Source organism: Panthera pardus, unplaced genomic scaffold (assembly GCF_024362965.1).
Source record: "Panthera pardus isolate Hobbes unplaced genomic scaffold, ASM2436296v1 HiC_scaffold_22, whole genome shotgun sequence".
In the NCBI taxonomy this organism is placed as follows: Eukaryota; Metazoa; Chordata; class Mammalia; order Carnivora; family Felidae; genus Panthera; species Panthera pardus.
Window position 1 is genome coordinate 33,207,415 of NW_026526788.1, and position 25,065 is coordinate 33,232,479.

Consider the following 25,065-nt stretch of genomic DNA (forward strand, 5'->3'; position numbering starts at 1 on the left):
AGCTTTATTCTAAAACTATTTTACTAACAGCTGGAGCATATTAAGTGTGACACCCACAATAAGGTGATGTGGTATACTGTAATACTTTAAGCAGTTAATTCTAATATTTATCACATAGGCTTAAATATAAAAGAACTCTGATTCTCTCTAGAACTATGTACAAACACACACACACACACACACATTCATACACACACACAATTGGCTTTTCCACTTTACCATTTTGATACCCTCCCCACGGCACAGCATTTCGTACTTCTGTCTCTCTGGCAGGTAATCCACAGCAACCCCTTTTCTCTTCAGTGTGGTTTTCCGATCAGATTGGTCATCTGAAGCAGATTTATTAGCATCTTTTTCTTTAGCCATTATATATTCAAAATATTTTAAGTTACCATTAGCTCTCTGGTGTTCAGGATCTATTGGAGAGAAAGGAAGCATGTCCATGACTAAGTTTATAGTTGTTCAAGCATCAGAATATAGGAATATAAAAATGCAGGATCATTTAATTTACCTTTCAAACCGGGACACTTATGAGAGTAAAAGGAGGCACTAATAAAAATCATTACACCAAAACAACAGGTATAAACCAGTACTGGCTGAAGTAAATCACCTACTGTCACCCTATATACAAAGAGTTCCGGAGAAGGAATCAGCCATTTATGTCAAAGAAGTAAATATTCTACTTTGAGAACTTACTGAAAAGTTCTCAAAGAAAAGTCTCAGTGAAATAATTATGATCAGTTTGATGTCAAATGAATTCTAAAATATCACTCATTCTACTTATTTTAAGCAATAGAAAAGATTTTTCTGAGACTGAATGTAATCATCATGGGAAAGACAGTGTATATACAGTTCAAAAGCAACATTCACCACAGATACATTATAAATGCAGAACACAGCCTACTTCTGAGTGAATTTCAGTCCCCAAATTCTAAGTGAGATGGAAAAAGAGAAACTAAAGATATAATTTTCAAATAAAGCAGAATCCACTAACTGCCTCTGAATTGCTAGTCATCATTTTTAGCTATCTTTTAGTAGGGGAAATGAGGACTAGACTACTCCACCCATCCTAGAGGAAAAAAAAAATCCAAACCACCACACATACACACAAAAATAAAAAAGAACAATACACAGAAACCTCATTTGTGATATTAAATGAAGTGTTTAGGAAATCTAGCCTTACATTTGTAAGATTTTGTCTTTGAGAAACTGCTCACAATATATGTTGTGATATACAATATAATCTTAATTTTGTAAAAGAATGGGATAAGTATGTATGTGCAGGAAAGAGGGTATATACTATAATGAAACAAAAAAATTTGTGATTGTGAAAACCTTTCAGTGATAGACTTATGGATGACTCTTCCATATCTTTTCTTATTTTTAAAAATTTTCTATAAGGAGTAAAATATTCTTTAAGTGAGGAGAAAAAAATCACGAAAAAATACTGAAAAAAAGGTACTTGAACTAATATCTCAATTTATTAACTCACTCAACCAAGAAATAACCTAATTATCAGAAGTTCATTTTCAGATGGCCAATTCTTTTAAACTGTTTGACTTTTCCAAAATACACATATTAACCTATTCATAAAAATAATTAATTTTTGAAATGTTTTAAAGCTTCATTATATACCAGAGGTCACCTGAATTTATTAGCATACAATTCAATGTCCACAGATTCTGATTTAGTAGCTCTGGGGTGGAAATCAAGAAATTTTTCATTTCTAATATGTATCCAAGTAATTCCAAAGCACATGGTCCCTGGATCATACTTAGAGAAACAAGTTCAAAACACTAGTGATAAAATCCTCAAAGGATATCACATTATCTAATATTTGAAATATTGAATATGACAAATTACATTTTCAGTCTATTTATTTTAAATCACAAGATCATTTTTAAACATGAAATGTAAGAACACAAAACATTTCAAAGGAAACTGGGTAATATTTAATATAACAACATGGTAAATAAACATTTTTTACTGAGTTAGCTAGGTTAGGTCCACTTTTGAAATTCCTGAAGAGTATACAGCAGAGTAGCACAGCCACTGTTGTAGTACCATTAACTGAGGAAAATCAGTTGCCACTTATTTAGTGTATAAACAGGGAGAGGATAAAATTTGTCTAACAGATAGATTCTTGACTTATAACAAATAAAAAGTACCAAATGGAATAAATATTACTCAGCCATAGAAAAGAATGAAATTTTGCCATTTGCAACGACATGTATGGAACTAGAGAGTACAATCTTCAGCAAAATATGTCAGAGAAAGGCAAATACCGTATGATTTCGCTCATATGTGGAATTTAAGAAGCAAAACAAATGAACATGGAGGGGGGGGAGGTGGGGGGGTTGGAAAGGCAAACCAAGATACAGACTCTTAACTATAGAGAACAAACTGAGTATTGATGAAGGGGAGGTAGGTGGGGGTATAGGTTAGATAGGTGATGGGAATTAAGGAGGGCATTTGTTGTACTGAACACAGGTGTTGTATATAGGTTATGAATCACTAAATTCTACCCGAGACTAATACTGCACTGTATGCTGACTAATTAGAATTTAAATAAAAACCTGAAAAAAGAAAAAAAAATGTACCAAAGCTATATAACAAATTACACTTATCAGAATTACACATATATCAGAATTATATATATTTATCATTATATACATATATATGTAAGACAAGATATGTAGTCATATATCAGAATTATACATATACATTTATGTTGTCATATAGGTTGGCACTTTTTATATACAATAATTATATATAATTTATATATACATATATATGTATGTGTGTGTGTGTGTGTGTGTGTGCGTGTGTGTATATATATAATCTTAAATTAGGCCAATTTAACATACCTAGTTCAAGAAGCTTCTTTGTGAGCAAAAGTGCCTTATCCAGGTCTCCCTGCTGGTATACCGCATAGCTCAAATAATCTAGAACAGAGACTTTATCAATGGTAGAAACCTCGCCTTCATCCAGCTGCCTTAGTGCTTGTTCCATCCACAGTTCTGTATGGTAATAATCTGCTTCTGTGTAGGCCACTTTGCCCAACTCAAAACAGTCCTCAACTGTTAGAAAAGATTTGTGTTTTACTCCTATGGAAAGAAAATACAGAGAACTTTAGAAATCTTAATACTACTCTCTATTTATTTAGGACTATACAGCTTTCAAAGTGCTATCTCACTTTCATTTGAACTTAACAACCTTCTGAGGTAGGAAAAACAAGAATTATCCTAAGTTTATGAACAAAGGAACAATCTACAAGGTAATGAAACATGCTGAGAATCACACTAATAGGGGTCATGGACCTAGAAAACCCAAGACTTCAATTATCAGCCATCATCCTAAAATAAAACATCAATTAAGTTGAAGCATGCAATTTTCTAGCACAACAGGAATTACCATATGACATACATCTTACTCCTAACCAACAATCTGTGCAAGAAATGAATGGACAGGAAGAGAGGCAAACCTGTAAATTGGTTCCTTTCCTTTTTCCTTCCCCTTTATTCCAACAGCATTAATGACATGTAATTTACATTCCATAAGGTTCATCCATTTAAAGAATACAATAGTTTTTAGTATATTCAGAGTTGTGCCACCAACACCAAATCTAATTTTAGAACATTTTCATCACCCCAAAAAGAAACCCTGTAACCATTAGCAGTCACTACCCATTATCTCCCCTTCCCTGCCCCAGCCCTATTTAACCACTCATCTACTTTCTGAATCTACAGATTTGTCTATTCTGCTTATTTCATATAAGTGGAATTACACAACACAGGGTCTTTTGTAACTGGTTTCTTTCACCTCAGCATAAAGTTTTCAAGGTTCATTCATGTTGTGGCATCCTTTTTATTGCCAAGCAATAGTCCATTGTATGAAAAGACTATATTTTGTTTATCAATTGATGGACATTTGAGTTGTTTCCAGTTTTTTGGCTTTTATGAACAATGCTACTACATACATGCATGCACAAGTTTCTGTGTGGACATTTATTATCATTACCCTTATATGCAGCAGTGGAACTGCTGGGTCTCACAGCAACTCTATGCTTCACATTTTCAGGAACTGCCAAACTGTTCTCCAAAGTGCCTACACCATTTTTACAATCCCACCAGCAATGTATGAAGGTTCCAATTTCTCTACATTCTCACTAATACTTGTTGTTGTCCATTTGTTTTTATTATAGCCATTTAGCTGGATATAAAGTAGTATTTCATTATGTTGATTTGTATTTCCCTTAATGATGATATGAAGTATCTTTTCATATGCTTATTGTCCATTTGTATATCATCTTTGGGAAAATATCTATTCAAATCCTTTGTCTGTTTAAAAATTTGAATCTTTTCACTATTTTTAGAGTTCTTTATATATTCTGGATACAAGTCCCTGATCATAAATACGATTTTCACATATTCTTTCCCATTGTATGGGTTGTCTTTTCACTTTCTTGATGGTGTACTTTGAAGTATAGAAGTTTTAATTTTGGTGAAGTCTAACATTAATCTTTAATCAGTTGTGCTTTTGGTGTTGGTATGTCAACTGGTTTGTGAAGTAAAACTTCTATCTTAAGAAAAGAAGATGGGGCACCTGACTGGCTCAGTCAGTAGATCATAAAACTCTTGATCTCGGGGTTGTGAGTTCAAGCCCCACATTCGGTGTGGAGCCTACTTAAAAAACAAAACAAAACAACAACAACAAAAAACCTAGTTTGAAAAAAGGATATTTGAGGCGCCTGGGTGGCTCAGTCAGTTAAGTGTCTGACTTTGGCTCAGGTCATGATTTCACAGTTCGTGGGTTCAAGCCCCATGTCGGGCTCTGTGCTAACAGCTCAGAGCCTGGAGCCTGCTATGGATTCTGTGTCTCCCTCTCTCTCTGCCCCTCACCCACTTGCGCTCTATCTCACTCTGTCTCTCAAAAATAAATACATGTAAAAAAAATTTTTTTTTAGAAGGATATTTGACAGTTCACGTGAAATAAAATGTAAATAGGAAACCACAATGCTTGAAGAAAAAAATCTCACTAATCATTAAAGAAATATGAAATTAAATTTTTTAAATTTTCTTATGTTTATTTATTTCTGAGACAGAGAGAGACAGACCATGAGTGGGGGAGGGGCAGAGAGAGAGGGAGACACGAATCAGAAGCAGGCTCCAGGCTCTGAGCTGTCAGCACAGAGCCCGACGCGGGGCTCGAACTCACAAACCGTGAGATCATGACCTGAGCCGAAGTCAGTCGCTCAACTGACTGAGCCACCCAGGTGCCCCAAGATATATGAAATTAAAACAATGCTGAAGAAAAAAAAATTTTTAACTTTATTATTATTATTTTTATTTTACAGAGAGAGGGAGAGAGGGAGAGAGAGTACAAGCAGCGGAGGGGGCAGAGGGGCAGAGAGAGAGAGAATTCCGAGCAAGTTCCACACTGAGCATAGAGCCCGATGTGGGACTTGATCCCATGACCCTGGAATCATATGACCTGAGCCAAAATCAAGAGTTGGCCACTCAACTGACTGAACTACTACCCAGGTGCCCCAGAAAAATATTTTTAAACAACAGCCTACATACATTTACTGAGATCTTACTATGTACCAGGCATTTGTCACTCATTTAATTCTCAAAGCAATCCAGATAAGGAACTACAGTAGAAAGAGTTTAACTATTATGCTCAAGGTCACACAGCAAAGAGCCAGAATTGGAATCTGTACACTATGACTCCAGAAGTTTGTGTGAAATTATACCATAAAATGGCAAAATTTACTAGGGGAGGGAGTAGTAAAGTGGTAACTTCACTGTTAAGACATTTGGCAATATGAAACAAGAGTAGTAATTTTATGCCTATGAATTGATACTACTTTTCAATTATTTTCTTGAGTTTAATACTAAGGGTTGAGGAAAAAACACCTTCTTATATAAATAATTTTTTTATAGCTGAACCAAATATTATAGCTAAAAACTGTAATAAACTAAGAGCAAGACAGATATGTCAATATAATGGAACAGTATTTTTCATTCAGAAAGATAATTTCAAATGCTATATAGGAAAGCCAGAAAAATCTAGACGGAAATATGTCAAAATGCTAAACTGATACCCTGGGGGATGGATTACAAGTTGTTTCCTAAATCTTTATACCTCTCTACCTTTTCAAATACTGTACAATTACCATTACTTCCTAAGAACCAAAAAAAAAAAAAAAACAAAGAAGCTATAGAAAGAAATAAATGGGGGTGCCTAGGAGGCTCAGTCAGTTAAGCATCCAACTTCAGCTCAGGTCATGATCTCACAGTTAGTGGGTTCGGGCCCCACGATGAGCTCTGCATTGACAGCTCAGAGCCTAGAGCCTGCATTGGATTGCGTCTCTTTTTGTCTCTCTGGCCCTCCCCTACTTGTGCACTCTTTCTCTCTCTCGCTCTCTCTTAAAAATAAATTAATAGGGGTGCCTGGGTGGCACAGTTGGTTAAATGTTGGACTCTTGATCTTGGGTGAGGTCATGATCTCATAGTTCATGAGTTCGAGCCCCACATTGGGCTGTGCACTGATGGAGCAGCACCTGCTTGGATTCCATCTCTCTTTCTCTCTGCCCCTCCCCCACTTGTGCTCTCACATGTGCACATACATGCACTCTCTCAAAATAAACTTTCAAATAAATATTTAAAAATAAAAAATAATAAAGAAATAAAAAGTATAACTCTGAATGATATGAATAGAATCTTCATATAACATCCCATCTTTAAACAGTGAATCAGATGAGATACTTGGAGATTTTAATTGGAATTAACAACATGAACTCACATATTTCCTATATCTGTCCATTGAAAAGATCTAGAATGAATGACAAACTCAATAGCAATTGACATCCTTAAAACCTAGCTATATTCCACTTCCTAAATGTCATTCCCCATTAAAAAAAAAATCAAGGCCTGGGGTGACAAGGTGGCTCTGTCAGTTAAGTGCCTGACTCTTGATTTCAGCTCAGGTCATGATCTTGATCTCATGAACCAATGACTGGGATACTCTCTCTCCCTCTCTCTCTGCCCCTCTCCCACTCATGTGATCATACTCTCTCTCAAAAGAAACACTTAAAAAAAAAAGAATCAAGGCCTGATTCTTCCTGCTTTGGGGTAGAAATGTGTAAGTTTGGAAAAAACTGTGCAAAAAATGAAATTTCCTTGCTAGCAAAGAAAAATAGGGTCATTTCAAAAAGACAAATTACCCAATCTAAAGATGATCCCACTGGTCTCAAATAGGATATCTGGACATCAAATGAATAATTAATATAATGGATTGAAATATAAAAATATATAAAAATCCATGAGTTTATAATGATACTTCAGATAAAAAAATCAGTGATCACTACTAGAAGTTATTATGACATCAACTCATTACTCTGAATGTTGTTGATACAAGAAAAACAATCAAGGATTTATCTTGCCCTTCATATATAAACTCTAGTTCAGGGTAACCAAATGGTTCCAGAAAGTTCTTACTGATAGAATTCTGGCTAATAAAAGTAGAAAGAATGATGGGATAAAAAATTCAAAATTTGGGGCGCCTGGGTGGTTCAGTCGGTTGGATGTCCGACTTCGGCTCAGGTCATGATCTCGCGGTCCATGGGTTGGTGCCCCGCATCAGGCTCTGTGCTGACAGCTCAGAGCCTGGAGCCTGCTTCTGATTCTGCCTCTCTCTCTGCCCCTCCCCTTCTCGTGCTCTGTCTCTATCTCTCAAGAATAAATAAACATTAATTTAAAAAAAAAAATCAGGTGGCTCAGTCAGTTGAGTGTCCGATTTCAGCTCAGGTCATGATGTCACGGTCCGTGAGTTCGAGCCCTGCATCGGGCTCTGTGCTGACAGCTCAGAGCCTGGAGCCTGTTTCAGATTCTGTCTCTCCCTCTCTCTCTGACCCTCTGCCGTTCATGCTCTGTCTCTCTCTGTCTCAAAAATAAATAAACGTTTAAAAAAAATTTTTTTTTTAATCAAAATTTTAGAACCCCTAATGAAATAGTTCTAGGCAATTATCATCCAAGGCTGCCAAAACAATTAGATGAAACTCATGGAAAACTTCATTTGGACGTATCAGTCTTCCACCAGTGACGCTACCCATCAATCACTAGCACAAAAGGTATGATGAGATGTTAAGTGTCTGGTCATAAAATTCAATGGGAAGTTCAGAGCACCACCTATGGAGTTAATTTTAAAACTTAACTGGAATCTAATGGAGTCTCAAGCTCTAACCAGTTTGTAGGAAACACAGGAGTTAGAGGAACAAGTTCACACAAAGGAAGAAATCAGGCAACTCCAAAATGTACATTCCACAAGACCTATAACCAGGTTTTTCCAAATATTCAGTGGAATGGGAGGGAAAGAAGGAGAGGAAAAGAGAAGAACAAAATAGCTTTAAGAGGTAAAACCAAAATGTGCAACTGTAAAAAGATACCTTTGAGATCAACAGAGAAACTAAGTATTGACTGGGTATTAAGTTATACAAAGGAAATACTGCCACTTTATTAGGTTGGATAACAGTGATTATGTCATTTAAAAAGGAAAAGACCTGACTGATCAGTTAGATATGCATATTTAATTATTTATGAATAAAATGACATTATGTCTAGGATTTGCATATTTTAAATGCAAATAGTCCAGTAAGGGGTGCCTGGGTGGCTCAGTTGGTTAGACATCTGGCTCTTGATTTCAGCTCTGGTCATGATCCCAGAGTCGTGGGATCAAGCCCCACACTGGGCTCTGTGCTGAGCATGGAGCCTGCTTAAGGTTTTCTTTCTCTCTCTCTCTCTCTCTCAACAAAAGCAGATCCACACCAAGACATGTTGTAATTAAAGTGGCAAAATATAGGAGTGCCTGAGTGGCTCAGGGGGTTAAGTGTCCAACTTTAGCTCAGGTCACGATCTCATTCATGGTTTGTGAGTTCAAGCCCCACATCAGGCTTGCTGTTGTCAGCTCAAAGCCCATGTCAGATCCTCTGGCCCCTCTCTCTCTTCCCCTCTCCCCAACTCAAACATTTTCTCTCTCTCTAATAAATAAATAAATAAATAAATAAATAAATAAATAAATAAATAAAAATTTAATGGCAAAATACAGCGATAAAGAAAAAATATTAAAAGCAGCAAGACAAAAGAAAACAGCTACATACAAAGGAAACCCCACAAGGCTATGAGCAGATTTTTCAGCAGGAATTTTCCAAGCCAGAAAGGAGTGGCACGATATATTCAAAGTGCTGAATGGGAAAAACCTGCAGCCAAGAATACTCAATTCAGCAAGGCTGTCATTCAGGATAGAGGGGAGATAAAAAACAAAAAATAAAGGAGTTCATGACCACTAAACCAGCCCTGAAGAAATATTAAAGGGGACTCTTTGATTGGAAAGGAGACACTAAAAGCAACTATATAAAGGCAGGAAACACATAAGCAATAACAATGAATTCTTCTGTAAAAAGTCAGCCAAGAAATTCACAAAATAAAAGGATGTAAAATATGACACCATATTCTAAAACATAGGGAAGAAAGGAGTAAAGAGGTTCAAACTTAAATGACCATCAGCGTAATATAGACTGCTATATGCATAAGAGGTTATATGCAAACCTAAAACCACTAATAAACATGCAAAGAATAAACAGAAAGAAATCCAGATATATCACTAAAGGAAACCAACAAATCATGAAAGAGAGAAAGACAAGAAAGGATCAGGGAAAATCTTCAGAAACAATCATAAAACAAGTAATAAAATGGCCATAAATACATATCTATTAATAATTACTTTGAATGTAAATAGACTAAATATTCCAATCGAAAAACACAAGGTGACAGAATAGATTTAGAAGACAGGACCCATCTATATGCTGTCTACAAGAAACTCATGTTATTTATTTTTATTTTATTAAGAGAGTCAATTTAGATCTGATACCTCCAGATTGAAATTAAGGTGATGGAGAAATATTTATTGTGCAAACGGATGTCAAAATAAAGCCAAGGTAGCAATACTGATATCAAACAAACTAGACTTTAAAACAAGGACTTTAAATAAAGGGGACAATCCAACAAGATCTAAAATTATAAATATTTATGTGTCCAACATGGAAGCACTCAAATACATAAAACAGTTAACAATAAACATAAAAGAACTATTCAATAATAATACAATAACAGGGGACTTTAACACTCCATTTACATTGATGGACAGATCATCTAAACAGAAAAATCAACAAAGAAACAATGGCTTTGAATGACACACTGGACTAGCTGGATTTAACAGATGTAATCAGAACATTCCACCGTAAAACAGCAGAATACACATTCTTCTCAAGTACACATGGAATGTTCTCCAGAATAGATCACATATTAGGCTACAAAACAAGCCTCAACAAATTCAAAAAGATAAAAGTCACAGCATACACAATTTTTTACAACACCATGAAACTAGAAGTTAACCACAAAAAAAAAAAAAAAAAAGAAAAGAAAAGAAAAAGAAAGAAAGAAAGAAAGAAAGAAAGAAAGAAAGAAAGAAAGAAAGAAAGAAATCTGGAAAGACCACAAATACATGAAGGTTAAATAACATGCTACTAATGGAATAAAGATAGTCTCTTCAGCAAATGGTGTTGGGAAAACTGAACAGCAACACGCAGAAAAATGAACCTGGACTAATTTCTTACACCATACACAAAAATAAACTCAAAATGGATGAAAGACCTAAACATGAGACAGGAAGCCATCAAAATCCTCAAGGAGAAAGCAGGCAAAAACCTCTTTGACCTCAGCCACAGCAAGTTCTCAACACGTCTCTGGAGGCAAGGGAAACAAAAGCAAAAATGAACTACTGGGACCTCATCAAGATAAAATGCTTCTGCACAGTAAAGGAAACAATGAACAAAACTAAAAGGCAACTGATGGAATGGGATAAGATATTTGCAAATGACCTATCAGATAAAGGGTTAGTATCATAAATCTATAAAGAACTTATCAAACTCAACACCCAAAAAACAAATAATCCAGTGAAGAAATGGGCAAGAGACACGAATAGACACTTTTCCCAAGACATCCAAATGACTAACAGACACATGAAAAAATGCTCAACATCACTCATCATCAGGGAAATACAAATCAAAACCACAATGAGATACCACCTCACACCTGTCAGAATGGCTAAAATTAACAATTCAGGCAACAACACATGTTGGTGAGAATGCAGAGAAAGAGGATCTCTTTTGCACTGCTGGTGGGAATGCAAACTGGTGCAGCCACTCTGGAAAACAGTATGGAGATTCCTCAGAAAATTAAAAATAGTAACTACCCTACGGCCCAGCAATTGCCCTACTGGGTATATATCCAAGGGACATGGGTGTGCTGTTTCAAAGGGTCACATGCACCCCAACATTTATAGCACTGTTACTGACAACAGCCAAAGTATGGAAGGAACACAAATGTCCATCATCTAATGAATGGATAAAGAAGATGTGGTATATATAAACAATGGAGTATTACTCAGCAATAAAAAAGAATGAAATTTGCAACAATGTGGATAGAACTAGAGTGTATTATGCTAAGCGAAATAAGTCAGTCAAAGACAAATATCATATGACTTCACCCATATGTGGAATTTAAGATACAAAAGAGATGAACATAGAGGAAGGGAAGCAAAAATATATAAAAATAGGAAGTGGGACAAAACATAAAAGACTCTTCAATATAGAGAACAAACTGAGGGTTGCTGGAGGGGCTGTGGGTGAGGGGATGGGCTAAATGGGTAAGGGGCATTAAGGAAGACACTTGTTGATGAGCACTGGGTGTTACACACAGGGGATGAATCACTGGAATCTATTCCTGAAAATATTATTGCACTATATGCTAACTAACTTGGATATAAATTTTAAAAAACAAATAAATAAATAACATGCTACTAAACTATGAATGGGTCAACCAGGAAATAAAAAAAAGAAATAAAAAAGTAAAAGGAAACAAATGAAATGAAAACACAATGGTTCAAACCTTTGGAACACCACAAAAGTGGTTCTAGGAGGGAAGTTTATAGTAATACAGGTCTACCTCAAAAAGCAAAAATATCCCAAATAGGGGCACCTGGCTAGGGTCAGTCAGTTAAGTGTCTGACTCTGGCTCAGGTCATGATCTCACGGTTTGTGGATTCAAGCCCCACATCAGGCTCTGTGCTAAAAATCATTAAAAAAAAAAAAAAAAAAAAAAGGAAAAAAAAATCTCAAAGAAACAACCTGGCCTTAGGTCCTAAAGGACCTAGAAAAAGAACAAACAAAACATATTATCAGAAGGAAGGAAATAAAGATTAGAGCAGAAATAAATGATATAGAAACTAAATACACAATAGAAGAGATCAATGAAAGTGGAGCTGGTTCTTTGAAAAAAAAAATCAATAAAACTGATACCTCTAGCCAGACTTCTGAACATATAGGTCTCATAATAAATAAATATTGTATAAAAGCCATACTTCCAGAATAGTGAAGTTTTTAAAATAAACTATTGGTCAAAAGCAGACTAACCTAGTATTTCTTCAATAAAACAGATATAATCTTACACATTTAAGTGTCTGATAATAGTGCAAAAGAAACTGGTAGAAAAAGAAACACAATGGTGTTTTCCCTAGTAAATGACTAAATGAATACACTTCAAGGAGTCACTCAATTGGCTAGAATCAGACTTAGTTATACCTATCCAATGATGTCAACATGTTTATTTTTTTTTAATGTTTATTTATTTTTGACAGAGAGAGAGAGAAAGACAGAGCATGAGCGGGGGAGGGGCAGAGAGAGAGAGAGAGAGAGAGAGAGAGAGAGAGAGGGAGGCACAGAATCCGAAGCAGGCTCCAGGCTCTGAGCTGTCAGCACAGAGCCCCATGCGGGGCTCGAACCCACAGACTGCGAGAGAGATCATGACCTGAGCCGATGTCGGACGCTCAACCGACTGAGTCACCCAGGCGCCCGTTTGTTTTTAAATGCTAGCTAGCAGAAAAGGAGTTTGTGAGAAATAAACTAAGAGAAAGTAAAGGCATGGGCATGTTTTACTAGTGCAGGGGAAAGACATGAGATTCCACTACCAAGCAGAAGGCTAGCATGGAGGTGTTATGTACTACTGGAGGATTACACAGACCAATACAACCTAATATTCGATACATACAACTACCTCCATTCATTTTTTTTCCTATTAGTCACTTACGGATAGTGACTGATTATCGGTGTACTCCTAAAATGAAGATGAAGATACATATTTGACACTTGTCCCTTAACCACCTATTATTCCACCCTAGGAAAGGATACCAAGAAACTAACTTATTAATAGCTTAACATGATGCAATTCCTGAAATCAAAAAAACATTTAAACTTTGATTTTCAGGGCACCCAGGCAGCTCAGTCGGTTAAGTGTCCGACTTTGGCTCAGGTCATGATCTTGAGGTCCGTGAGTTTGAGCTCCACATTGGGCTCTGTGCTGACAGCTCGGAACCTGAAGTCGGCTTCAGATTCTGTGTCTCCCTCTCTCTCTGCCCCTCCCCATTCATGCTCTGTCTCTGTCTCTCAAAAATAAATAAAACATTAAAACTTTTTAAAAAGAATTGTTTTATTCCCCTACTATTTTTCAGTTATGAAAACTGGTGTACAGATTTAAGATAAGCTTATAATGAAGCAATTAAGAGTAGTTTTCTCATGACATGCAAAAGACAAAATGACAGTCCGCCATTACTACATGTAGGTAGCCCCAGTGATATTTTTTATATGACCTGATATTCTGGCAATGCTATTTGAAAGTCTGATAAGACAGTAGAAGATCTTTAGCTCTTCTGTTTTGGTAGTTAAAGAGGCTCTGCTTATTTTACCTATTGACCCATTCACAATTATTAGAGGCAGAATACCTGGGAATCACATTCTTAAAAGAAGAAAATGAAAAAGAAATGATGCAGCAATTGAAAGGGAAGGCTGTTTCCAAAATAGAGAACCTGAGAAAAAGTAAATGGGCAAAAAATTGGCAAAGAAAATGAAATTTAAAAAGTGATGTTGTCAGAAAAAGATGGCAGAAAGCTTTCATATAAAGGGCAAATGGTTAAAATTTGATGAGGAGAAAAGAATGTTGTGAATTAGTTAAGAGTCCTTTTATTTCTTATCACAATATAAACTAGAATACTATATGACAGTAGAGGAAAACTTTGCTTAAAAACACAATTTTGTGGCTCATCCATAACCTGGGTCATTTACTTTAAACAGCATGAACATTCAACTTCTACCTGTATAAAATTTTATACATTAGACATTCTCCATACCAGAAAAAAAAAAAAAAATCACAGCTTAAAAAAAAGCATGTATCTTTGGAAGATATGGATCTATTCAACAAATCAGGGTTAGGAACAACCTGAAGCCAAAGGACTAGTCTATGAACTATAAAGACACCAGCTGCCAAAATGCATAGAACTTATTAGATTTTATATTAAAAATATCAACAAAGTGGGTTATCTGGGTGGCTCAGTTGGTCAAGCATCTGATTCGTGATTTCAGCTTAGGTCATGATTTCATGGTTCATGGGACTGAGTCCCACATCAGGCTGTGCACTAACAAAACACAGCCTGTTTGGGATTCTCCGTCTCCCCCATCTCTCTCTGCCCCCCCCCCCAACTCACACTCTGTCTCTCTCTCAAAATAAATAAACATTTAAAAACTGTATTGGGGCGCCTGGGTGGCTGAGTTGGTTAAGCATCTAATACAGCTCAGGTCATGATCTTGCAGTTTGTGAGTTTGAGTCCCACATCAGGCTCTGTACAGGACAGCTCAGAGCCTGGCCTGCCTCAGATTATGTGTCTCCTCTCTCTGTCCCTCCCCCGCTTGTGCTCTGTCTCTCTCTCTCAAAAATGAATAAACATTAAAAAAAATTAAAAATAGATCAACAAAGCATTTCAAAAGACAGACCCAAAAAAGGGGAAGCAGACAAAAAAAAAAAATCATGGAGTAACTTGGCATCAGTAATCATCCACTGAAATAAGCATTTCTCTGATTTTTTTGTTTTGAGACAATTGAAAACACAAATATCCTTCCTCTACTCTCACCCTGATTGTTTCACAACTAAACTGTTACAATTTTAAGTCTGACAAAACCAAGGATTGGCAAGTATATGAAGAAATGGGAACTCTTACACGCTGCTAGTGATAGTACAAACTGGTGCATCTGCTCTGGAGAACAATCTGGCCATATTTGGTAAAGCTGAAAAAGCATATACCCTGACTTCTTTAAAGAAACATTTGCAGGTGTGCAAAAGGATACATACACAAGAATGTTTACTGAAACCTTGTTTGACATAGCAAAACATTGGAAATAACCAAAATGTCCATCCATGCACAGGAGAATGAATAAATAAATTCTGTCATATACTACCATATAGCAGTTAGAGGAGTTTATTTATTTATTTTTTCAATATATGAAATGTATTGTCAAATTGGTTTCCATACAACACCCAGTGCTCATCCCAATAGGTGCCCTCCTCAATACCCATCACCCACCCTCCCCTCCCTCCCACCCCCCATCAACCCTCAGTTTGTTCTCAGTTTTTAACAGTCTCTTATGCTTTGGCTCTCTCCCACTCTAACCTCTTTTTTTTTTTTTTTTCCTTCCCCTCCCCATGGGTTTCTGTTAAGTTTCTCAGGATCCACATAAGAGTGAAAACATATGGTATCTGTCTTTCTCTGTATGACTTATTTCACTTAGCATCACACTCTCCAGTTCCATCCTCGTTGCTACAAAGGGCCATATTTCATTCTTTCTCATTGCCACGTAGTAGTCCATTGTGTATATAAACCACAATGTCTTTATCCATTCATCAGTTGATGGACATTTAGGCTCTTTCCATAATTTGGCTATTGTTGAGAGTGCTGCTATAAACATTGGGGTACAAGTGCCCCTATGCATCAGTACTCCTGTATCCCTTGGGTAAATTCCTAACAGTGCTATTGCTGGGTCATAGGGTAGGTCTATGAGGACCTACCGTCCATTTTTTGAGGAACCTCCACACTGTTTTTAGAGGAGTTTAATCAATGTGGATAAATTTACTAAAAAAATTGAGTGAAAAGGGTTACAGAAAGATAAATAGAATATATTATTTACATTTTTAAAACACAACAATATATGCAGTAAAGTATAAGAAAACGGACAAACACCACCAAGTTCAGAATAGACAGTACCTTGAGAAAAGAAGGAAACGTGCAGAAGGGGTCTTCAAACACATTTGTGATCTTTTAATGTGATCTTTGCGAACAAGAAAAGCCTAAAAACTGTTTATTATTTCACTCTAGTGTTATTTTTACCACTTATAGGACATATTATGCTTAGAAAATTTCAGGGACTCTACTTATAAGGAATTTGCATGAGAGAAAAATTCAATAAAAACTGAACCCAAAACAGTGAGTTGAAGAAGAAGAAATGTCAATAAAGAGATACAAAATACACAAGAAAGGATAAATATTGTTCCAATGAAAAATAACTGCGCATATTCTCAGGGTGTCTTATTTTCCCATATAGTTGTTCAAGCCAAAAACCCATATCAAGTCCACCATCAAATTTCACCATTACACTTCCTAAACAGCTTGATAACTTGTCCTCTTCTCTCCATACCTACTAGCTACCACTATCATCTCTTAAATTTTTACAACAGCCTCCTCCCTGAATTCTTTGTACCTACCCCCATGTCCCAATCCAATCTCCATTCTGCAGTCACAATGATACTCCTAAAATGAAAATGACATTAACTTCTCTAAAACTTTTCAGTGGTTCCTCATTGCACTCAGAGAATTTCAAACATCTCCACGTGGCTTACAAAGCCCTTTAAGAGATAGCTTCTGCTTAACTTATCTAGCCTCTCTCTCACTACTCTCATAAAACCAAACTCCCATCCCTACACTCCATACACTCACCTCTTGAACAAACTACTTGTTAATATAACTGATATAATACACTCTCTCCTCTCTGGCCTTTATACACATTCTCCCTGTTTGGAATACTTTTCTCATGCCTACACTTCTCCTCAATTTCCTGGTTAATCCCTTGTCTATTATATCCTAATTTTTAATGTGTCTTCCAGGAAGCCTTCCTTTATGCCTCTTCTCAAGTGCAGAATTAGGTTTCCTTCTATGTGCTCCCATGGTATCCTAAATTATCCTCACTCAGGCATTCATCATACTATATCATAAGAATGTAAATATCCTAAGGGCAAGGAGCTGTATTGGTCTTATTCATTACTGTATCCCTAGAACCGAACAGAATGGTTGGTACATACTATATAGTTAATATCTATTAAACAAATTGATGTCTTATACCAAAAGCCAATGTTTGTTGTTGTTTTTTTTTTTTTAATATTTATTTTTGGTAGACAGACAGAGTGCAAGCAGGGGAGGGGCAGAGAGAGAGGGAGGGAGACACAGAATCCGAAGCAGGCTTCAGGCTCCAAACTGTCAGCACAGAGCCCGAAACAGGGCTTGAACCCACAAAGCACGAAATCATGACCTGGGCCAAAGTTGGACACCTAACAGACTGAGCCACCCACATGCCCCAAGCCAATTTTAAAAAATAGTTATGATCTTATCAGAAGTGTTAACAATGTATAATATTGGTAGGAATAGGAAATAATGGAACTATGTTCCAGCTTAATGGAGATTTTATCTAATATTGTTGTACTATATTCCCACTTGATATTCACCCCAAATAAAGAGAGATGAGCAAGAAAACATCTTAACAAGTAACTCTTCCCACTGTATATTCTCACCACGAAAATGAATTTCAATATGAAGACAGAAGTAATTTATTTCTCCAGCTGATAATGACAAGGAGATAGTAATGGTAGTAAGCCATATACTCATAGAAAAAGTGAGAGAGAGCATACATAAAATATTATGTGAAGTTAGGTTTCAGTAACACAAGTAAAACTAGCAAATTTTTTAATTTGTGGAAATGAAACAACACATTCTTAAACAATCAATGGAACAAAAAAGAAATCAGAGAAAATTAGAAACTACTTAAAAACAAATGAAAACAAACACACAACATACCAAAACTTACATGACACAGTGAAAGCAGTGTAAAAGGATGTAATGTAAATGCTTACATTAAAAAGCTAGAAAGATCCCAAATCAATAACCTAACTTTACAACTTAAGATCTCAAATCAATAACCTAACTTGTACAACTTTACAACTAAGAAACGAGAAAAACAAGAAAAAACTAAACCCAAAGCTAGCAGAAGGAAGTATTAGAGGTAAATTAAATAGACTATAAAAAAAAATAGAGAAAATTAATGAAACCAGGGTGCCTGGGTGGCTCAGTCAATTAAGCATCTGACTTCGGCTCAGGTCATAATATTACAGTTCATGAGTTCAAGCCCTGTATGAGGCTCTCTACTGTCAGTGCAGAGCCCTCTTCAGATCCTGTCTCCCTCTCTCCGCCCCTCTCCTGCTCACATGTAGACATGTGCACATTCTCTCTCAAAAATAAATATTAAAGAGAAAGAATGAAATCTGGCCATTTGTAGCAACGTGGATGGAACTGGAGAATGTTATGCTAAGTGAAATAAGTCATATAGAGAAAGACAGATACCATATGTTTTCACTCTTATGTGGATCCTGAGAAACTTAACAGAAGATCATGGGGGAGGGGAAGAAAAAAAAAAAGTTAGAGAGGGAGGGAGTGAAACCATAAGAGACTCTTAAAAAACTGAGAATAAACTGAGGGTTGATGAGGGGTGGGAGAGAGGGGGAGGGCGGGTGGTAAGCACTGAGGAGGGCACCTGTTGGGATGAGCACTGGATGTTGTATGGAAAACAATTTGACATAAATTTCATATAAATAAATAAATAAACATTAAAAAAAAAAAAAAGAAAATTAATGAAACCAAAAGTTGGTCCTTAGAAAAGATCAACAAAACTGATAATCCTTTACTTAAATGAACTAAGAAAAAAAGTGAATATTCAAATTACTAAAATAAAAAATGAGGGATGCCTTGGGGCGCCTGGGAGGCTCAGTTGGTTAAGCTCTGACTTCAGCTCAGGTCATGATCTCACAGTCCGTGAGTTTGATCCCCGTGTCAGGCTCCATGCTGACAGCTCAGAGCCTGGAGCCTGCTTCAGATTCTGTGTCTCCCTCTGTCTCTGCCCCTCCCCTGCTCATGCTCTGTCTCTCTCTCTCTGTGTCTCAAAAATAAATTAAAAAAAAAAAAAAAAAAAAAAAAGGAGGGATGCCTGGATGGCTCAGTCGGTTGAGCATCCAAACCTTGATCTCATCTCAGGTCATGATCCCAAGGTCATGGGATTAAGCCCCAAGTCAGGCTTCATGCTGAGTGTGGAGCCTGCTTAATATTCTCTCCCTCCTTCTCTGCCCCTCCTTCCCCCCTGAAAAAATGAAAGAAGGAACACTACTACTGATTCTACAGAAACACAAAGATTATAAGAGAGTAGTATGAAAAATGTACATCAACAAACTGAATAACCTAGATGAAATGGATAAATTCCTAGAAACAAAAAGCCTACCAAGACTAAGAAAGAAATAGAAAATCTAAATAGACCGGTAACTAGTAAGGAGACTAATTCAGTAATCAAAAGTCTCCTGACATAGCAAAGTCCTGGACCTGATGGCTTCAATGGAGAATTCTCCCAAACATTTAAAGAACTAACACTAATCCTTCTCAAACTTTTCCAGAAAATTGAAGGGGAGAGAATGCTTCCCATTTCATTCTATGAGGCCAGCATCACCCTTACACCAAAACCAAAGACTGTACAAGAAAACTACAGACCAATATCCCTTACAAACATTGATGAAAAATCCTCAATGAAGTACTGGCAAACAGAATATTAAAAGGATAACACACCATAACCAGGGGAATTTATTCCTGGAAAGCAAGGATGTCTCAACATATGAAAACAGATCAATGTAAAACACATTACAGAATAAAGGGAAGAAAAACACATGAGCATCTCAACTGATGCAGAAAAAACACTCAACAAACTAGAACTAAAAAGAAACTACCTAAACATAAAAAAGACATACTTGAAAAATCTACAGCAAACATATGCAATGGTGAAGGACTGAGAGCTTTTCCTTTAAAATGAAGAACATAAACAAGGATGCCCATTTTCACTCCTATTCAATTTAGTATGGAAGCTCTAGCCAGATAAATTAGGCAATAAAAAGTGATATAAAGCAGCCAAATTGGAAAAGAAGAAGTAAAATAGTCTCTCTTTGCAGGTGATATTATCTTCTATGCAGAAAACCCTAAAGACTACACACACACACACACACACACACACACACACACACACACACACACACACGGTTAGAGCTAATAAATAAATTCAGCAAAGTAACAGAATATAAAGTCAACACACAAAACTCAGTTGCATTTTTACATACTAACAATGAATAATCTGAAAAGAAAACCACTAAAATAATTCTAAGAATAAAATAGTTAGGAATTAACCAAAGAGGTGAAAGACATGTACAATGAAAACCACAAAATGTTGCTGAAATAAATTAAACATAAATAAATGGAGATACATCCTATGTTCAAGGATGGAAAACTTAATACTATTAAAATGGCAATAGTACCCAAACTGATATACAGATTCAATACCATCTCTACCAACATCCCAATGATATTTTTTGCAGAAATAGAAAAACCCATCCTAAAATTCATATGTAATCTCATGGGATACTCAAAACAATCTTGAAAAAGAATAGTCAAAACAATCTTGAAAAAGAACAAAACTGGAGAACTCAAACTTCCAGATTTTAAAACTCACAACAAAATTACAATCATTGAAACAGTGTGGTATTAATATGGCGTAAAGACAGGCATACAGACCAATGAAATAGAACAGGAAGCCCAGAAATAAACTCTCACATATATGGTCATAAACTTTTTGACAAAGGTGCCAAGACCAATCAGTGGGGAAAGGACAGTCTTTTTAACAAATGGTGCTGGAAAAACTGGATACTCACATGCAAAAAAAAATGAAGTTGGATGCTTACCCTAACACCATTTGTAAAAAATTATCTCAAAATGGATAATGGACCTAAATGTAAGACTAAAACAATAAAACTTAGAAGAAAACATAGGAGAAAAGCTTCATGACATTGGATGAGGCAATGATTTCTTATATATAACCAACCCCAAAGGCATAGGCAACAAAAGAAAAAATAAATTGGACTTCACAAAAATTTAAAAATTTTATGCATCAAAAGACAGTATCAACCAACTAAAAAGGCAACCCACAGAATGGGTGAAAATATTTGTAAATCATAAATCTCATAAGGGATTAACATCTAGAATATATAGACAACTCTTAAAATAACAAAAAAACAATTAAAAATGGCAAAAGGCTTCAATAGACATTTCTCCAATAAAGACATACAGATGGCTACTAAGCACATGAAAACATATTCAACATCACTGATAATGAGGGAATGCAAAACTACAATGAGATATCACCTCACACCCATTAGGATAGCCACTATCAAAAAAGGAGATAATAACAAGTGTTGGAGAGTAGGTAGAGAAATTGGAACCCTTATACATGTTGGTGGAAATATATAATGGTCTATCTACTATGGAAAATAGTATGGCAGTTCCCCAAAACACTAAAACAGAATTTGACCCATAGGATCCAGCAATTATGCTTCTGGGTATATATACCTAAAGAATGAGAGGCAGGGTCTCAAAGAGATATTTGCACACCCATGTTCACAGTAGCATTAGTCACAATAGCTAACACATGGAAGCAACCAAAGTGTCCTACATAAAGGATAAGCAAAATGTGATTGTGTGTGTGCGTGTGTGTTTACACAACATACATGTTGCATTATTATTCAGCCTTAAAAAGTAAGGAAATTCTGACATTTGGTATGACATGGATGACCCTTGAGGGCATTATGCTAAGTGAAATAAGCCACTCACAAAAAAAAAATACTGTATGATTCCAATTATATGAGGTACTTAGAATAGTCAAAATCATAGAAACATAAAGTAGAATGATAAGGGGCACTTGGGTGGCTCAGTCAGTTGAGCGTCCAATTCTTGATTTCAGCTCAGGGCACAATCTCACAGTTCCTGGGTTGGGGCCCACAATGGGCTCTGTGCTGACAGCTCAGAGCCTGCTTGGGATTCTCTCTCTGCCCGCTCTTCTATGCCCCTCCCCTGTTTGCTCGCATACTCTCTCTCAACAATAAATAAACTTAAAAAATAGAATGATAGGGCTGGGGAAAATAGGAGATAGGGAGTTATTACTTAATGAGTACAGAGTTTTAGTTTTACCAGATGAAAGAACTATGGAGATGGATGCTGGTGATGGTTGCATAACAGTGTGAATGTACTTAACTCCACTAAACCACACATTTAAAAGTGACTAAGATGATAAATTTGTCATTTAACTTCTGCACAACAAAAATTTTAAAGCAAATTCGAATGAAATCAGCTGTAACCTAAAAAAAAAAAAAAAAAAGGTTGTGCCAAAAATGGGAAAAAGCAGGATGTTCCATATTACAGAACCCTTTAAAAATCTGTATACACCAAATATGTCTTGGTTTTTAAATTAATGAACATATAAACTTTGACTATCAATTGCCTTATAACCACATATAAACATTGGATGTTCTAAAGAAAAACATGATTACATAAGTTTAGTTCCTGTAACATTAAGCTTTCACAAGCTAGAAACTTACAACTCTTAAGTCCTAGAGAAACAGAGGGTTATTTGGCATAAAAGACTGTGAAATAAACTAAAGTTAAAAATCTTAAAATACAAAAGATTTTTTAGATTAATGTCCTAATGGACTGAATGGAGCAACCAGGTGATAAGTGTTTTATAGACTAAAAGAATTCTTACCTGGAAGATTACCCTTTGAGATGGTGTCTGTATCCAAATTGTAGGTGTCCTGGAGACGCAACAGAGCTTTGGCTGCCCCAACCTGATCTTCATCATTAGGGAAGTACTGTCTCTGAATGGTTAGGTTAGAGATAAAGCCTTGAAATTAAAAAAAAAAAAGAAAAAAAAAAAGGAAAACAAATACAAAAAGAAAAAAAAAAAATCACTACAACCTCACAGACTTCCAATCTGCAATATACAGTGTTTATAAGGATTTTTCAAAATTCATTTTATTATAGTTTTCTACCATAACAAGTTCCACATGCTCAACAGGGAAAACAAAACAAAACAAAAACAAATACACTAAGATTTGAAATACCTCTAACTTACTCAATCTTCCCAAACCCTAATGTTGCTTAAGTAATCTGAAGTCATTGCATAAATCCTATCTGTATTAGGTAAAGATCAACATGATAACTGAGTTTTTAGTTACACAACATAGCTTCCACTAAGCTTGAAAAATGGGATTCACAGATTTGAAAATGACATCCACTGGCAACCAATTATACTTAAAAAAAAATTTTTTTTTAATGTTTATTTATTTTAGAGAGAGAGAGAAAGAGCACAAGCGGGTGAGGCACAGAGAGAGAGGAAGACAAAAAATCAGAAGCAAGCTCCAGGCCCGGAGCTGTCAGCACAGAGCCCAACGCAGGGCTCGAACTCACAAATCGTGAGATCATGACCCTGAGCTGAAGTCAGATGCTCAACCAACTGAGCCACCCAGGCACCCCAACCAATTATACTTTCAAATAACAGATTGTAAGTAAAACATATGCGCTTAAAGAAAGTTCTATTTTGGGGGTACCTGGGTGGTTCAGTTGGTTAAGTGTCTGACTTCGGCATAGGTCATGATCTCACGGTTCGTGAGTTCGAGCCCCATGCCAGGCTCTGCGCTGACAGCTCAGAGCCTGGAACCTGCTTCCGATTCTGTGTCTCCCTCTCTCTACCCCTCCCCTGCTGATGCTCTCTCTCTAAGAATAAACATCAAAAAAAAATTTTTTTTTAAATAGACTTAAAAAAAAAAGTTGTATTTTCTTCTTCCATGTGCCACACACTATATAAATTATGTAAATATGTAAAGTTTGGTGGAATTCCCTGAGGAAGAAAGAGATTTTTAATAATATATTTAAGATCAAGTGAACTAGTTTATTAAAATATATTCAGATCTGTTAAATTATTGAGTATAGTGATCAACCAAGATTTGCTCTATATAGAATCTGATCTTAATATTAAAAGGTTTTATATAAAATATAACAAAATCAAACTAACAAACTAATTACTGATAACTATATAATGCCTAAGGAGAATGGGTGCTAAATACTCCTTAAGGTTAAACCAAAACCAAAACCAAAACCAAAACAAAATTGATTTAAAATTTTAATATGTGTCAGCATTTGCAAATAAAAGTTGGGTATGGGGGCACGTGGGTGGCTCAGTTGGTTAAGTGTCCAACTTCAGCTCAGGTCATGATCTCACAGTTTGTGAGTTCAAGCCCCACATCAGGCTCTGTGCTGACAACACAGAGCCTGGAGCCTACTTCGAGTTCTGTGTCTTGCCCTCTCTCTCTGCCCCTCCCCTGCCCCTGTTCATACTCTGTCTCACTCTATCTCTGTCTCTCAAAAATAAACATTAAAAAAATAAATAAATAAAAGCTAGGTATGAAACTTCCCTTCCCTCTCATTTACTTATAATCAACTATGTGTACTTTGATCAGCAAAAGGCCAAGAATTTGTGCAAATGAACAACTGGCTAGGAGAGGGCTAAAGTTCTCATCAAGCATATTTTTTATTTTTAAAACCAACTCAGTCACAATGTCCACATGGGATTTTACAAATTTTACAATTTTCTATGACCCAAAACAAAATCCAAGAAGTTACTTAAATCCTTTCCAATAAAAAAGAGAAAAAATATACGCATTATAGAATTAAGGGATGACTACTACAGATTAAAATGTCAGTCTCAAGGTTTACCTTATAAAATAACTTAAGTCATAAAGGTCACTACTTGAGAATTTTTTTTAATTAAGCGTGTGTGTGTGTGTGTATACACATACGTACATGACTTTAAAAATACTCTCATGGTGCTATGTAAGAGAGCAACTAACCACCAGTATTTCCCTCTTACCATGAAGAAATTTT

At 36.0% G+C, this 25,065-nt stretch overlaps 1 protein-coding gene across 2 annotated transcripts in view; it reads right to left on the reverse strand.

Annotated features, from left to right (window-relative positions):
• Positions 1 to 25,065, reverse strand: part of P4HA1 (prolyl 4-hydroxylase subunit alpha 1) — an 89,454-nt gene that overhangs the window by 43,717 nt on the left and 20,672 nt on the right. For both annotated transcript variants that reach the window (XM_053909533.1, XM_053909534.1), the window contains exons 5-7: positions 22,889 to 23,026; positions 2,868 to 3,107; positions 220 to 416 (exon numbers count right to left, since the gene is read on the reverse strand). In XM_053909533.1, coding sequence (XP_053765508.1) covers positions 220 to 416; positions 2,868 to 3,107; positions 22,889 to 23,026 — 575 coding nt within the window. The remainder of the gene's footprint in view (positions 1 to 219; positions 417 to 2,867; positions 3,108 to 22,888; positions 23,027 to 25,065) is intronic.